The 16,739-nt window shown below is 51.2% G+C and overlaps 2 protein-coding genes across 2 annotated transcripts in view; one reads left to right on the top strand and one right to left on the bottom strand.

Moving 5' to 3' along the window:
- The window catches only part of zgc:92242 (SH2 domain-containing protein 4A), a 7,305-nt gene extending 34 nt beyond the window's left edge, over window positions 1-7,271 (top strand). The window contains exons 1-6 of the mRNA XM_030369002.1: window positions 1-68; window positions 1,199-1,774; window positions 3,718-3,835; window positions 4,327-4,432; window positions 6,104-6,332; window positions 6,462-7,271. The exon at window positions 1-68 is cut by the window's left edge and continues 34 nt beyond it. Of these exons, the coding sequence (XP_030224862.1) occupies window positions 1,588-1,774; window positions 3,718-3,835; window positions 4,327-4,432; window positions 6,104-6,332; window positions 6,462-6,643 (822 nt within the window). The 5' untranslated portion in view covers window positions 1-68; window positions 1,199-1,587 and the 3' untranslated portion in view covers window positions 6,644-7,271. The remainder of the gene's footprint in view (window positions 69-1,198; window positions 1,775-3,717; window positions 3,836-4,326; window positions 4,433-6,103; window positions 6,333-6,461) is intronic.
- A 5,809-nt stretch (window positions 7,272-13,080) lies between these two features.
- LOC115552757 (AT-rich interactive domain-containing protein 1B) lies at window positions 13,081-16,006 on the bottom strand. Its single transcript, XM_030369071.1, has 3 exons — window positions 15,837-16,006; window positions 14,214-14,988; window positions 13,081-14,144 (listed from the first exon to the last, which is right to left on the bottom strand). The coding sequence occupies exons 2-3, from the start codon at window positions 14,716-14,718 to the stop codon at window positions 13,597-13,599; spliced, it is 1,053 nt and encodes a 350-aa protein (XP_030224931.1). The 5' UTR covers window positions 14,719-14,988; window positions 15,837-16,006; the 3' UTR covers window positions 13,081-13,596.
- Between the last annotated feature and the right edge of the window lie 733 nt (window positions 16,007-16,739).

The raw sequence follows: 16,739 nt of genomic DNA on the forward strand, positions 1-16,739 counted from the left end.
CCGGGCGAACAAAAAGAAACTCAGAGCGATGCCGGTAGGTGGAACGTGCAGCTTGTCTCAACACACAAGTGAGTAACTCCATGTCCCTCTGCATTTTTTTAGGTAGGCTACTCTCTTTCTCCCCTCTTTCCATTATGTCTCTCGCTTTCGTTCGCTCTGCAACGCGGTTGATTGCATTCCAGCGGCTGTCTTTGCTCATCCATCTCTCGCAGCCCTCCGCTGTCACTGTGAAATTGGCCCTGTTTACTCAGGCTGGGAGACCTTTCAAACTTTTCACTCAGTATGCCAGAGTCGTATTTTCCCTCCCCGTTCGTCTCCCTTTTTCTCTCCGCGTGAGAACCGACCGAGGCACAACGCTTGGATGTTGGCGCGGAGTCAACCTTAAATGTTTTGCATATACCTACTGTGTTTTCCGTTTTGTTTGTGCATGGCATGTCGGAGTAACCTACATTTGTGTCCGTTTAAACATGATGTATGACGAGGATATATAAATATCATTTCTTGCGTTTAAATTGCGGCTTAGCACATTCTAGCTTACAGTGATTAACAGACTGTATGTTAAACGAGAGGAACAGTCCTGTGTGTGTGTGTGTGTGTGTGTGTGTGTGTGTGTGTGTGTGTGTGTGTGTGTGTGTGTGTGTGTGTGTGTGTGTGTGTGTGTGTGTGTGTGTGTGTGTGTGTGTGTGTGTGTGTGTGTGTGTGTGTGGTAGTTTCGATCAATCTCTATCTGCCACTGAGAGCCGGTTCCTCCTCCCTGCTCTGTGTGTGTGTGTTTGAATGAGCTGAAGATACCGAGCCTGCCCTTGTTTACCTTCCCATATTTGAAAACCAGGCCGCTTTCTCAATGCCTACCGTATCTAGTGCAAACAAAACACACACACACGCACATGTTCAATCATATGCCACCGTGCTCCGGCCTATTGTGCAGTTTGTAGTCTGTGCTAAATTAATTGAATGCAGGTCATTGAACAAAAGATCTGGTTCTCTCTCTCTCTCTCTCTCTCTCTCTCTCTCTCTCTCTCTCTCTCTCTCTCTCTCTCTCTCTCTCTCTCTCTCTCTCTCTCTCTCTCTCTCTCTCTCTCTCTCTCTCTCTCTCTCTCTCTCTCTCTCTCTCTCTCTCTCTCTCTCTCTCTCTCTCTCTCTCTCTCTCTCTCTCTCTCTCTCTCTCTCTCTCTCTCTCTCTCTCTCTCTCTCTCAGATGTCAACACGACCCAACCCAGACTCTGAACATTAACCTTCTATAGATAGATGCACATACAGCTGAAATCAAGACCCCCCCACAGATACACACAGTCCTTGTGCCGGACCCCCAGGAAGGAAGAGGTCTGAGAGGCTGGTAAACAGTGGATCTGTGTCCGACTCCACTGGGCAAGAGGTCACCCAGTAACCAGAGGTCAAACTGACCAGTGAGCCACCTCCACCAGCACCACCATCCACCTCCACCAGCACCTCCTTCCACCTCCACCAGCACCTCCTTCCACATCCACCATCCACCACCAGCACCACCTCAGGGTAGCGGGGACGGGGGGGCCGACCCCGGCGCGGGAGCCTGTCTACGGAACAAGCAAGGCGGGCAGGAAGGCAGCGATGCTGGCCAAGATCCTGGAGCTGATGTGGGTGGAGCCGGAGGTGCTGGAGGCCCTGAGCGAGGAGCAGAAGAGGATTCTGTTCTTTAAGATGCGGGAGGAGCAGGTTCGCCGCTGGACGGAGCGGGAGGGCAGGGGGGAGACGGAGGACAACAAGGACAACCACGACCACGGCGGCCCAAAGAAAGGTAGAATGCGAGACACACGCATGCAGACAGACAGACACAAACCACCACAGAGACACAGACACACACACACAGAGACACAGACACACACACACAGAGACACAAACAAATGCACACACACAAAGTCTGACAGACAGAGAAAGACAGACAGAGACACACACTTGTATGTTTATTTGACAAAAATGCAATAGTAATATTAATCCCACATTTCCAGGCTTGTATCACATGCATGCCTTTCTTCTATTGGGTGGCAGCAGTTCCTGCAGGTCTGACTTCCACACGTGTGAACAGCTTGTTATCCACCAAACCATTCAGTCAGAAACCATGCATTCATATCTTCCCTTTGAGGAGTACGTCGCCCTCTCTGGGTCACAGCAAAGCTCTGATCTTACCCACTTAGTCGCGTAGAACGAGAATATCTGTTTGCCCGTCGTGTTGTTAGGCTTTGCAATGTGGAAATGTTTTCAACTGATGTAGAGTACCCAACCTGCAGGGCTACAAGCTCCTAATCTCTGAACATTGTCCTCTAGCCTCTCCACAGCTAAGTCGCTATATGATGTAATAGTCTCTCAAGCTTTCTCTCTCATTCTCGGTCTCTCTCTCACTTTGTTTGTTTCTTTCGTTCTTTCTCTCTCTTTTCACCTCTTAGCCAATGCAATCTCTGATCCTCTCAGTCTATCTGTGATTGGAGAATGGTCACACACACACACACACAGAAGCACCAACCCAGCATTTACAAGACTTGGGTTGAGCCAGCTCCCCCAGCAGCCTTTAACCACATATTATCTTACAGTCTTTGTGCACCCAATCTCGGCCTGTGTCACCTGAGAGGCGGGTTGGTGTGCGCGTGCGTGTGTGTGGGTGTGTGTGTGTGTGTGTGTGTGTGTGTGTATGTGCGTGTTGCGCAACATACAACCTGCTCTGCCGTCTTTTGTTCTTCCATTTGGAGCTCCAGTGGCCCAGCAAGTCAATACATACATACATACATACATACATACATACATACATACATACATACATACATACATACATACATACATACATACATACATACATACATACATACATACACGAGCACACACACTTAGACGCGCGCACGCAAAAGCACATCAAAATAACGACAAAGACATGAATTGTTCATTGCATTGGCTTTTCTATAAACACACCTATCACTGATGGGTTTCATTGCTGGCCAATTGGATGTGGGGATGGGTAGCAGTGGCTTCCGGAACCAGTGCCTCAGCCTTGCGTCACTCTGTTATCAGTTATTCCAGACATAGTATACGATGGTGATGAGTCAGACTTTGTAGGGTTGTGGTACACCTTGCAACACTTCTCATTAAGATCTTGAAAGGGAGGGACTGTAACACATTTCACAATACCCCAGCCACCTATGACACATCTATTTTCTGATGAGGAAAGTGGAAGCATCGAAAGTTTTTGGTTTTTGTTGACTTGCCCTGGGTCAGTTTCGTCTGAATTCATTGAGAGAGATTGGGAAATGCAAATACCTTCCCTTTCTGTGGTTGGTTTTGTGTATGTATTTACTTTTGGCATGGATTCCGATTGATACAGCAAGTTGTAACTATTGTAGCCAAAATCATATACTATCAATAAGAAAAACAATATATAGGCTACCGTTGTGAGGAAAACTAATGAATGTAACGAAATAGTAAGATTTCAATGGTCGCGAAAGATTTTGACCATGCGTTCAGCGGTACGACAGCGCCATCATGTGGTGACTTTCGGCTGCTCCCTCCATTCGTTACATTTTATATTAAAAAAGAAAATCCCGAACTGTTTAACAAGAGTAGATTATTATAAAGACGAGGTAAGGTTAAGAGTTCCATCATTGTTTGATAATCTATTTTATGAAGACAACCAAAATGTAATGAATGGGATTCGAACAGGGCTCATGTTGTTGTTGCCGTGCGCCCCTCCCCCAGCCTCTACGAAGCATGTGACCTGGCTGCTGGGCCGAGACGGTGACGTGAGAGTCAGCGTGATCGGTGAGGAGGATGAGTTCAGGTCCTCCAAACTCCTCCAGTCTCTGCTCAACAACAGGTGAGCAACAAAAACACAGAAATAACTCAGACCGTTTATAATACATTTCCCCTGGCAGTAAGTGTCAAGCAACACAACAATTTAAAAACAAGACCCAAGCTCCCACGGGGAGTTCTCTGGCTCCAAGACCAGCCATCGTTCAACATGTATGATCATCTACGATTCTAAATACTGGCAGTAAACGTCTAGATCTTTGGTAAATAAACCCTTTGCCTTGTCGTGTGAATCCATCAGCAAGCAATGTTCAACATTGATATCAATGATGACTAGCTGCTTCCCCCCCCCCCCCCCCCTCCCCTAGGGAAGATGAGCATTGGTGGGAATGAGTATTGATGGTTTCACTTCCAAATATACACCATCGACATCCATCGTGAAATACCCCTGGTTCAGATCTCCCTGAACCCAGGCGGAGAAAGTTTGAGCTGTAATATTGACTCCTGAGGAAGCACGTTCGACTCTTTGCCCTTAACTTGAATTGTTTTGTCCTGCAGATATCATGATGCCTGCATGGTCGATGTCCAGCCAGCCGCCTCGTTCCCCCCGAGAGTGACCGACCTACAAGGCCGTAGGCCTGGTACAGCGGGGGCCCTAGCTAAGGTGTGTGTGTGTGTGTGTGTGTGTGTGTGTGTGTGTGTGTGTGTGTGTGTGTGTGTGTGTGTGTGTGTGTGTGTGTGTGTGTGTGTGTGTGTGTGTGTGTGTGTGTGTGTGTTTCCAGAGACCCATTAGTGGTCAGGAGTACCCCTGTTGTTGTTTTGTCCTACCTCCATACCATTAGAAGTTGGTGAATAGAGTTTACAGGCCTTTACAGTGAAGGAATAGTTCCTTAACAAAGGGTCATTAACCCTTAGACCTGAGGGTGGAGGGAGGGACAGGGGGCCTGCAGGCAGACCTAGCCTATGTCACCTGATGCGTGATGTACTGGTGACCACGGTGACGAGGGAAACATCAGCTGGTTAGGGTAGGACCACCGGCCCGTTAACCACCGGTCCACTAACCACCGGTCCACTAAACAGCGGTCCACTAACCAGTGGTCCACTAACCACCGGTCCACTAACCAGCGGCCCGTTAACCACCGGCCCGTTAACCACCGGTCCACTAACCACCGGTCCACTAACCAGCGGTCCACTAACCAGCGGTCCACTAACCACCGGTCCACTAACCAGCGGTCCACTAACCAGCGGTCCACTAACCAGCGGTCCACTAACCAGCGGTCCTCTCTTTAACCACCGGTCCACTAACCAACGGTCCTCTTTAACCAGCGGTCCACTAACCAGCGGTCCTCTTTAACCAGCGGTCCTCTAACCACCAGTCCTCTCTTTAACCAGCGGTCCACTAACCACCGGTCCTCTCTTTAACCACCGGTCCTCTCTTTAACCACCGGTCCACTAACCAGCGGTCCTCTTTAACCAGCGGTCCACTAACCACCGGTCCTCTCTTTAACCAGCGGTCCTCTCTTTAACCACTGGTCCTCTCTTTAACCAGCGGTCCACTAACCAGCGGTCCTCTCTTTAACTAGCGGTCCTCTCTTTAACCAGCGGTCCTCTCTTTAACCACCGGTCCACTAACCAGCGGTCCTCTCTTTAACCAGCGGTCCTCTCTTTAACCACCGGTCCACTAACCACCGGTCCACTAACCACCGGTCCACTCTTTAACCAGCGGTCCTCTCTTTAACCAGCGGCCCACTAACCACCGGCCCACTAACCACCGGCCCACTAACCAGCGGTCCACTAACCACCGGCCCACTAACCAGCGGTCCTCTCTTTAACCACCGGCCCACTAACCAGCGGTCCTCTCTTTAACCACCGGTCCACTAACCACCGGTCCTCTCTTTAACCACCGGTCCTCTCTTTAACCACCGGTCCTCTCTTTAACCACCGGTCCTCTCTTTAACCACCGGTCCTCTCTTTAACCACCGGTCCACTAACCACCGGTCCTCTCTTTAACCAGCGGTCCACTAACCAGCAGTCCACTAACCAGCGGTCCTCTCTTTAACCACCGGTCCTCTCTTTAACCAGCAGTCCTCTAACCAGCGGTCCTCTCTTTAACCACCGGTCCTCTCTTTAACCACCGGTCCTCTCTTTAACCACCCGTCCACTAACCACCGGTCCTCTCTTTAACCAGCGGTCCTCTCTTTAACCACCGGTCCACTAACCAGTGGTCCTCTCTTTAACCAGCGGTCCTCTCTTTAACCAGCGGTCCTCTCTTTAACCAGCGGTCCTCTCTTTAACCAGCGGTCCTCTAACCAGCGGTCCTCTCTTTAACCACCAGAGCCGGTCTCTGGACCAGGGGCTGGGGTCCCGGAGCAGCGTGGAGGAGCGCGCAGACGCCAGCGCCCCGGAGGACGACAGCGACTGTGAGCCCACCGCTGCCGCTGGCGGTGGCGACTACCTCGACCGCGATGGGGCCCCTCTCCGCCAGCCCGGGCTCCGTAACCACGGCAACCGCCCGCCACCGCTGCGGGCGCAGTCGCTAGACGCAGGCAGGACGCTGGACGGAGGTGAGGAATTTAAAAAGGGAGAGGGATGCGGGAAAGAACGGCAGAATTCGAATGGTAATCCCTTACTGGATGATCTAGAACAAGTAATCAATAATCAATGACCAATGACCGGATGCTCCTCCTTTTCAGAGGCGCCGGGCGGCCTGGAGGAGGAGCCGGAGTTCGGAGCCCGCGTGGCCGAGTCGAAAAGGACCTCCGCACCCGGGACCACGGTGTCCTCCAAGCCCGCAGTACCGGTCAAACCTCCCCACCTGCAGCCAGGCAACCGCTCTGTCCCCCGACCAGTACCTGAGGGCATCACCGCTAGCTAGCTGGTTAGCTGGCTCCATTCAATGTCTATGTGCTGTGTTAGCATTTCACTGTAGCGCACAGCAAGTCCACCATGGCAACAGAGCAGAAAAGAATGCACGGATGTTGCTGAGGGTTGGAGGGTCATTCCTCGGAGCGGATGGAGGTCCAGTGACGGCCATGAGCTTGTTCGAGGACCCCTCCTCGAGTGAGGGCGACGGGAGACGGATGGACATCAGAGAGGGGGAGAGCTGCAGGACTCCCCTGGAAGATGGAACACAAACACTGAAGCTGCTTGAAAATGAACCGATGGATGTTTTTTTTAATATTTATATATATTTACAATCGCAGGATATTCTTAAATATATCAACGGCCTGTTTTGTCTTCATTTTTAAGATGTCCACCATGCACTATTGAATTGAAGAATATAATAAAATGGATCATTTCTATATATTTTTTATAAATCAATGTATTTTGGTACTTTCCATTCTGAATGTACAAACTGTTTCTGTATGTCTGTGCTAACTCTGCAATCTCGTGGCCTTTTTATCAGTGTATATTTTCACTGTCTCTATATGATTACTTTGGGGGGGGGGGTGGTGGTGGTATGTCTTAAAGTACGTTCGTAATAAATCAGACTTCCAAAAATTGAAGACCCGCTCCCTCCCCGTGTTAGTTGTGCGCTGCGCTTTAATGCCATAGAAGAGCTTCTTGTTATTGGGCTAAATGGACAACGCAATAATTAATGTTGCAACTCTGGAAAACAGATCCGTCGCTTAAACTCGCAAGCAGGGCTACTTCCACGACGACGGGATGCAGTCGTGTCGTGCAGATAAGATACTGGGTTTCGGTATTTCATCAGATATTGGGTGGGGGCTGAGAGGGCTGGGGGCTTTGCACGTGCGTCGTCTCCACTTCTGACGTCACCGTCCCTATTCGACTTTGAGGACTGGAATGTTTGACCTGAAGTTACTGCTTAACTACGGGGGGGTCACATGATGTCCTGTTTACGTCGTCGCTCCGATGCCTCGCCTTTGTAGCGCGATCTCTCATTAGAGACACATCGTTCTCTTGGACCTGGTGTGTGTGTGTGTGTGTGTGTGGTGTGTGTGTGTGTGTGTGTGTGTGTGTGTGTGTGTGTGTGTGTGTGTGTGTGTGTGTGTGTGTGTGTGTGTGTGTGTGTGTGTGTGTGTGAGTAAGAGAGACCCCTTTTATGTGGCCCTGCATGGGAATCCAAAATAACAGGGACAGGGCCTTACTTTGTGTCTTGTTTCTGGGGGGGGGGGGGGGGGTTGTAAAATAAAATTGTCTATTTACGTGTCCCGATTGTTTTGGGTGTTTGTTTTGGGTGCCACCTCATACGATCACAAATAAGTCTATAAAATACGGGGGGAGGATGAGTAAGAAAACCATCGATAAGAGATGTTTAGAAATGCATCTTTTAGGAGTCTTTTGTCCAATTAGGGTGGGGGGGATCCGAACGGAGGAGCCTATCGATGAGATCAAACAGAGCAAAGCCGATTATCACGCACCGCGGAGCGGGGCCCACAGCTGGACGGCGGGGGACCCGGAGAACCCTCTCCACACGCTCCCACACCCGCCCGATCTCAGATGGTAGGCTACTCTGGGATAGTTGATGTGTGTGTTAGTTTGCAGTAGCGTTATATTGTTTAACTATTAGGCCTATGCTATTATGTTATATTGTAATTTATCTGTGTGTATGTGTTTTGTGTGTGTGTGTGTGTGTGTGTGTGTGTGTGTGTGTGTGTGTGTGTGTGTGTGTGTGTGTGTGTGTGTGTGTGTGTGTGTGTGTGTGTGTGTGTGTGTGTGTGTGTGTGTGTGTGTGTGTGTGTGTGTGGTCATACGCAGTGTCTGCACATGTCTTGAATCATGTGACCGTCCAGGGCAAGTCATGCACAGTGTGAAAACCCCGTCTATATATAGTAGGTCAGTGTAGGGTTTCCTCTGTGAAGCATTGTAGGACCGGGGCCATCTTTTCCCTTATTAGAAGGGCGATCATATTTGGAGGGGAAAAGGGCCTGGATCCGCGTTTATAACGACCTTTTTTTGTTATTTTACCCCACGTGCGAAGCGCGTTGTGTCCATGCTCCGTGAAAAGTCATTCTGGGAGTGCGGAAGCCAACATGAATGGCATTGGATTGTTCCCTGCAGAAATGTAATACAATGTGGCCTTTCATGTGTGGCTGCCCGTGACACGGCGTGGCGTGTAAGACAAAATACAGTTTCTGCTTCAATCGGATGAGAAAAGGCGAATCGCGTGCACGAGATACAGGAGGACGTTAGAGGGTTTCAGAAGTCTGTGTGTAGAGCTGTACCGGAGGGGGGTGGCGTTGGGGGGGGTCTACTGGTGGCGGGCGGTGTTGTGCAGCTGCCCTTGTTTAATGGACGAAGGCATCAAAGAGAGGCCCCCCCACGTGGTCTCACCTACGCTCAGTGAACAATGACGTCAAAATGAGCGGATTGATCCAGCACCCATCCACAAAGGTTTGTTGTGTGTTGGACGCTATATGCCTGGGAGACTTTATATGTACATGTTATAGTTCTACCAGATGACGTCCAAATAGTCTATGATATATGCGTATATCAATAGATAATACTGCAGTATCTAATTCTGAAGTTAAACTGGGCACTATCATGCATTTGTTTGTTCATTCAACATTATTAGCCTTTTTAACAAAATGACTCGATGAGATTAGTCGTCACCTAACCCTAACCCCTCAGATGAACCAGGGTAAACGCCCGCCCACCAAGCGGAGAGTAAAGACCATTAGAGGCGGAATGGTGCAGGTGGGAGCTATGGTCGGGTCGGCACATCGGCCTTTATAATGATGTTGTGAGGTGAGTCTTCAGAACGGAGCTACGCGATTACATTCTTGTAGGAATGTGCTCCTAAATTGCGTCCTAGACCAAAAAATACTTACCATTGTGGAAAAAAAGGATTGGCCTTCTTGACAATTTTTGGTCAATCCAAATAATTTGATAACTCCGTTTTTGTGGACAAGGGCACACTTTACACTCATTTTGACGGTGAAATCTTTTGAGGAGAACGGATGGCTTCACGCCTACTCATTAAACACATGCAAGCCTACATATTTACCACTAGGTGTGAGCCATCCTGGTGGCCTGAGTGAATTTCTCACTAATCCTTTTGTTCATGAATAATTTAATCCAATTAAAGACTGTGGCCTATTGTGACACAGCATGAGCGAGAGAAAACTGCAATCGCGAAAAACAATAACGTTCAAAAACAATAATGTTAAGGACCTCATGTTGCGGTTTTTAAAATGAACTCATTACACGTCCGTGCTGATAAATGGCAGAATCCACTGGCGGAACGGTGCGTGTGTGAGCGTCGTCAGGCGGCGCGGGTTAGGGAGAGGCCCGCAGAACACACAGCAGGATTCATCAAGTGGTAGAATATATTTCACTAATGCAATGCCATTTTAGCCTAACAGATGTTTTATCCATTGTGGCTGCATGTAATTTGCATGCAATTTGTATTCCATTTTCAACACTGTGTTACATGAAAGTTATCCCGACTATTTTTGGAATACATTTTCGTATAAACGTCATACTTAGGCTGCGCTGTTCCCCTGCAGCAGAGGTCAAAGGTCGACAGAGACAATATCGCCAGAGGCTGAACGGTGAGGTCTGGTTTATCGGCTGGGTTTATAATGCCCAATATGCTCAACACAGGTTGATTTTGATTAGTATAACACACATTTGTAAGATTTCAAACAAAGTAAGGGGAATGTAAAGGAGGCATTTGAGGACACACAGAAGATATACCATAGCGATTTAAATAAATAATTCAAATAACAAAAGCCAAACAAACAAACAAAGCAAAGGATGCCCCCCCCCCCCCCCCCCCTCCCCTGGTCCCAGCTGGAGCGGGCTGGCTGGCTCCAGATGGTTCCAGAGCAGAGGACTGGTCTGGCCCCAGTGCTGCGTACTGGACCAGGTTACTGGTTGGAGAGGGAGAGTGGTAGAACGTGTGTACCTCCACCGCCGCCCTCGGTGACAGCACACATTGGCTATCTGGACGACGCATCCATCATTAACCCCCTCCACACACTCGCACGCACACACACGCACACACACAATCACACACACATACTAACCCCCTGCACAAGGACGCACACACACAAGCACACGCACGCACACAATCATACACACATTCAAACCCCCTCCAAACACACACGCACGCACAGGCACACACACACACGCACACATGCACGTACAAACCCATGCGCAGAGACGCACACACACACACACACACACACATGCACACACCTCACCACCACCCTCTCCGTCTCGCTGCATCTCAATCTCTCTCCATCACTTCACGCACTCTATCTCTCATGGTCCATCTCCCCCCCCCCCCCTCTCTCTCTTGTTCCCTCTCTCTCCCTCTCTCTCTCTCTGTCTCTCTCTCTCTCTCTCTCTCTCTTGTTCCCTCTCTCTCTCTCTCTCTCTCTTGTTCCCTCTCTCTCTGTCTCTCTCTCTCTCTCTCTCTCTTTTTCCCTCCCTCTCTCTCTCTTTTTTTCCCTCTCTCTGCGGTGCCTCTGTGGCCTGCTTTTTCATCTCTCCCCCCCCGATGGTTTCACGTTGCTATGCCCCCCGCCCCAGCCCCCACCCCGCTGCCCCCTCCAGTCCCTCCCTGCCGCCTCTCCGTCCTTCAGCACGTCTCTCTCTCTCTCTCTCTCTCTCACTCACTCTCCCCCACCACCCCCCTCTTCCCACACACACACACACACACACAGGCGAGCACACACACACACACACACTCACACACCACCGCCGCAAGCCTCCTCACGCTCTCGCTCTCGCTGTATCTGCTTTCGACCTCCCCCCTCCCACTCCCCCCCCCCCCCGCCACCCACCCTCCCTCCCCCTCCCCTCCCTCCCCTCCCATGACCCCCACAGCCACCCCTCCCCTCTCTCGCTCTCGTTCCCTGTTCCTCCTCTCCTCCTCCTCCTCCTCTCCCTCCGTATCTATCCAACGCTTCTGGCCTTCTGTCCCCCCCCCCCCCTCCCCTTCCCTCTCTCCCTCTCTCCCTCTCTCCCTCTCTCTTCTCTGCCCTGCGTTCCCCTGGCTCTCTCGCTCTCTCCCACTCACTCTCTCTACCTCTCCCTCTCCCTGCTGCCATCTTGCAGGCCAGTGGAGCCAGACTGCAGGCGTTCAGGGAGCGACTGGGCCTTCTGGGCAGCGGGTGACACAGATTTCCGGTGTGTGTGTGTGTGTGTGCGCGAGTGTGTGTGTGTGTGTGTGTGTGTGTGTGTGCATGCGTGACGGGAAAAGGGAGGAGGTGGGGGGGGGTGGGGGGTGTGGGGGGGATTAAGCTCCAAATCACTAGAAAGGCACCGAAGGGCGAAAAAAAAAAAAAAGCCGCAGATCCAAGAATTTGAAATTCCCCTTTGTCTGGGAAAGGAAAGAAATACTAGACGGTGGACTTTAAAAAAAGGAGAAAGAGAGAGATAGAGAGAGGGGGAGAAAGAAAGAAAGAGAGAGGGAGAGAAAGGGAGAAGGCGTGTTCCTCACATTCACTGGGAACATTGTAATAGCACGGTGTTGGGAGCGCCGACGTGCTTTTCCTCCATGAGTTGGCAGTGTCCTGGCGTTGGCTGGCGTGCTGTGCTTTCTCTCTGCCTCTCTGACAAACACGCACACAAACACGCAATCCCCCACCCCCACAGACGCGCTCGCACACACACACACACACACACACACGGTCACAGGCACGCACGCACACACGCACACAGTCCCTCTGCGATCCCCCTGACTGAAGGCGCACAGGAAGTGCAGCCGTGGCCCAATTATAGCGTGACACCTCGGGCCGGCCGTTACCATGGTTACGCCTTCCCTGCGGTCCCCTGGAGTGTGGCGCTGAGGAAGAAGGTCTTATCACATCAGCCATCGTTACGGCAACAAGCACAAACCCCCCCCCCCCCCCCCCCCCCCCCCAGCCTATAAACCACGGTTCAACCCAACGGCGGATCACGTGTGCGAACGTTAGTGTGCGTTTGTCTACATAAGATACACTTGTGAATCACAAAAAAAAACTAAAAGATGGAATAGTTTTTGAATTTGTGAATATTTGCCTTGTTTTAGGTTTCGGAGCGCATGCGTACGTCGCTCGTACGCGTGTACGCTCAATGGCAGCCAACCTGCCAGAGCAGTGTGTAGGTGTGCTCGCGTGTGTGTGTGTGTATGTGTGTGTGTGTCTGTGTGTGTCTGTGGCACTGTGATAAGGAGCGCAGCTACACCATTAGGTGAGTCATAATCCGTAGACTCACGCTCACGTATACACACACAGACACACACAGGGGGACACACACACCGCTCACACGTGTGCGCACAAGTGCTCACCGACTCACACCAAACACGTAGGTTACCGGTGTGCACTGAAGTACACAACCACCCCGAAGACAATTAGAAACGATCAATTTCTTTATTTTATTTGAAAAGGCCAAACAGCGCTATACAGTACAAGTTGCACGTGAAATCAATTATCCTACGTCTGAACTCGTCCCATCCCTTACCGATGCTTTGACGTCAGAACAACAGAATAACATTTTAACAAAACTCCCCGTAAGAAAGAAAACAAAAGCATTTGGCTCGATTTTAATCTCATAACACAATACATCCAAACCGGAAAGAGATGTAAAAAGAAAACAAAAAGACATATTGTTGTTTTTTTGCCAGATATTTACAGACTATTTACACGTTTTGTAATGGTTTCCTTATGGACACGCGCCGGTATCCTCTAACCTCTCCACTCCAAAGTCGCTGATTGTCAAAAGAAAGGATGGTGGGTGTGTGGACCTCCTCCCAGCCGCCACCATCCCGTCCTACACCCATGGTGCTCTAGCCCCTCCCCCAACCGTCATCCAGCCGTGACGCCGCCGCCGCCGCGGCCGGCCGGCCGCCCCCGTGCGTCCCGTCGCCGCGGGCTACCCGTCCAGAGCGGCGTGGGCCCTCTCCTGCGCCAGGCCCAAAGTAAACTCAGAGCCCCTCAGGTCGAACCCGGGCACCCTGCTGTCGAACCCGGGGCCGCCCGGCTTCCTCTTCAGCTCCTCGCACTTCCTGTACTTACAGATCTGGTGTCCCCGCTTGCGGTTGCGGCAGCTGCTGCACTGGTCGCAGTTACGCTGGCGCCGGCACGGCACGCACTCCCCGCAGCGCTTCCTCTTCCTGCGGCCGCCCACGCCGGCCCCGCCCCCGCCGGCGCCCAGGGAGCCGGGGGAGTAGCCCTCCGCCACGAGCCCCTCCATGCCCTCCCCGGCGCCCGCCGCCGCCGCCGCCGCCACCGCTGCCGCCGCGCTGCGCCAGTGTGCCGCGCCGCCCATCTGGAAGCCGGCGGCCAACGGGAACAACGCCGGGCTGAAGGGGAACCAGGCGCCCAGGAAGGGCTGGAACTCAGTCCCACATCCCATGAGCGCGTCCTCCTCTTCCTCCTCCTCGGGCCCCGAGCCGCCCTCGCCTCCTCCTCCTCCTCCTCCTCCTCCTCCTCCTCCACCTCCACCTCCGCCTCCTCCTCCTCCTCCTCCTCCTCCTCCGCCTCCGTCGCCCTTCTCAGCCCGGGCCTCGGCGCGCGCCGGCTGCCCGCCGGGCTGCACCAGCGCGGCCTGCTCGGCGGAGGGGTTGAGCGCCAGCAGCCCCGCCCGCATCAGCAGCTCTGCGGCATGGGCCAGGTGCAGCCCGCTGGGGGACTCCCACATGTCGGGCCAGCAGGGGGCCCGGCGCGGCTTGCTGGGCGGGCCGGCCTGACTGGACCGCTGCTGCTCCTGCTGCTCCTCACGCGGCTGCGGGTGGTGCGGCTGCGGGTGGTGCGGCGGCTGCTGCTGCTGCTGTTGGTGGTGGTGGTGGTGGTGGTGGAGCGCGGAGGAGGACTGGAGGAGGCTGCTGACGTCCACCGGGGCAGGGGCGCTGGGGGTGGAGATGTACTGGGAGAGGGTGTAGGGGTGGCTGGAGCGCTTCAGGCTGCGGCGCAGGGGCTCGTTGGGGATCTTGGCGCAGCTGGTGGTGCCCTGGTCTGGGGAGGAAGGGCCGGCGATGTCTACGGCAGTGGACATAGCAGGGACCGTGGGGTTGTTCGGCGGCTGCTGGTGGATGTGCCGTGGGGGGAGGGTGTGTCTGTGTGTGTGTGTGTGTGTGTGTGTGTGTGTGTGTGTGTGTGTGTGTGTGTGTCCGTCTGTACGCGTGTAAGGAGAGGTAAGGGAAAAGGGAGGGGGGGGGGGGTGGTAGCCGATGTGCGGATGACAACTGTCCTGCTGTTACTTCAGCCAAAATGGCAAGCCTTGGCCTGTGTCCCTATTCCCATTCTCTGCTGCAGCCTCAGAGTCCTGGGGAGCCACAAATAAACGGAGGCAATGAATAGAGGAAGGTTAAGAATAGAAATACTGTTAAACGACAATAGCAAGGGGAGAAAATGTATAGTCAGGAGGACATATGTTTACCAAACACTTGGGCATTATGTTTGAAAAGGCATTTATAACATGTTAATATATCTGTCTTTTTCAAAGAAATGTATATAAATATACTTTGTAATATTCCTCCCAGAATAAACATCCACAGGCGTACATATCGGATATGTTTGTCAATGATTTCCGTATACAAAAGGCAGTGCCCCTTTAAGAATTTCACGGTATATCAATGCAATCAATAACAGAGCGACAACAATATGCAAAGATATGCGCATATGCGCAGGTCAAATGTGGAGCGCGCTTTTCAAATACATTTTGACGACTGGTGTTATGTGTGCCAGACTCATAACAAAAGCATAGTCGAGGAGGAACCGATTGTGGACCATAAAAAAAGAGGTTGTCTTTTGTCTGGTATCGACGAGCAGCGAGGAGGTGCGCATCGATGCGGTTGCGGAGGATAAAAAAAGAACGGGCTTACATTCCGTGTCAACATTTGTTGAAAAACTATTTAAGCAATTAACACAGTGCACAGTGGACTAAAGCCGGATAGACTGTCAAACGTCCGCCGTGTGCGGGTCGCGGGTCGACAGATCGCCTCGCGTCATGAACGTTACCTAAGAGCACGGTGCACGACCGCCGCCGCTATGGCGAGCTGACCACAGTCCGAGTGGTCGTTGCGACACGTCTCTCATTGCGCGTGAAATGCGACTGCTTGTTAACGAAAAAAAGAATCAGCGCTAAGTGTGGGTTGAAACGCGGCGGCTTACCTTATGACATCGGTCCGAACTCTCCCAATCGGACGTATGAAATAGTCATGAAGTCGAAATTCGTGCTATTCTAGCGCATATGGACGGTGGACCTCCCGATTCCTCCACCTATCCGTCCCCGCTTTTCCCCGCGGAGGGTATGCAAACACACTTCACGGAATTTGGGGGCGTCGCTCAAAATACGAAGTGGACTCATGGAACTGAAATAGCAAACCCGAACCCGGTTCCCGAATGACAGCTTTACTTTGCGTTGTGTGCTTTTTTTTTTATTTCCCTTTGCCTTGACAGCCTAAACGTTGTCATGTTATACAAACCACGTGGCGCATTGATTTGGATATTATTGAATACATAAACTATCTTTATCCCTTATCTAAATAAAATATAAAAATGATTTAATAGGACTTCATCAATGCGGGTTACATGTAATAACCATCTATTACTCTCTGTGCTATTCATTAGTTTATATTAATTGATATCCACTTTGGATGGACATTGAAACGATGGGTAGGCCTATAGGGTTATTACTGGTGGATTTGTGAAACTTGCGCAGACATATGGTGAACATGTTGAATGGGACCGTAGGCTATGGGCCTACTTTGACAGCTTGGCTTTTAACTCTGTTGAAATATTCCGAAACCATCTGATGGTGTAGCCCTACAGCCCATCTTTATACTTCAGATTTGACCTTCATTCTACCGCAATTAGCCTACAAAAAGAAAAAGTTGGACCTGAATTCCATTAAAAATAAATGTAAATTCAATGTTTTCGGCCAGAGTCCGAATCAAGAATACATTTCGAAGCACAATGTATGCCTACCCATGTTAATCCTTCAGGAGGCCAAATACGAATTATAATAGTATTTCTTTAATTATTATACTAGAGGACTATAATTAAATATGCAGT

Source organism: Gadus morhua, chromosome 10 (genome assembly GCF_902167405.1).
Source record: "Gadus morhua chromosome 10, gadMor3.0, whole genome shotgun sequence".
Classification (NCBI taxonomy): domain Eukaryota; kingdom Metazoa; phylum Chordata; class Actinopteri; order Gadiformes; family Gadidae; genus Gadus; species Gadus morhua.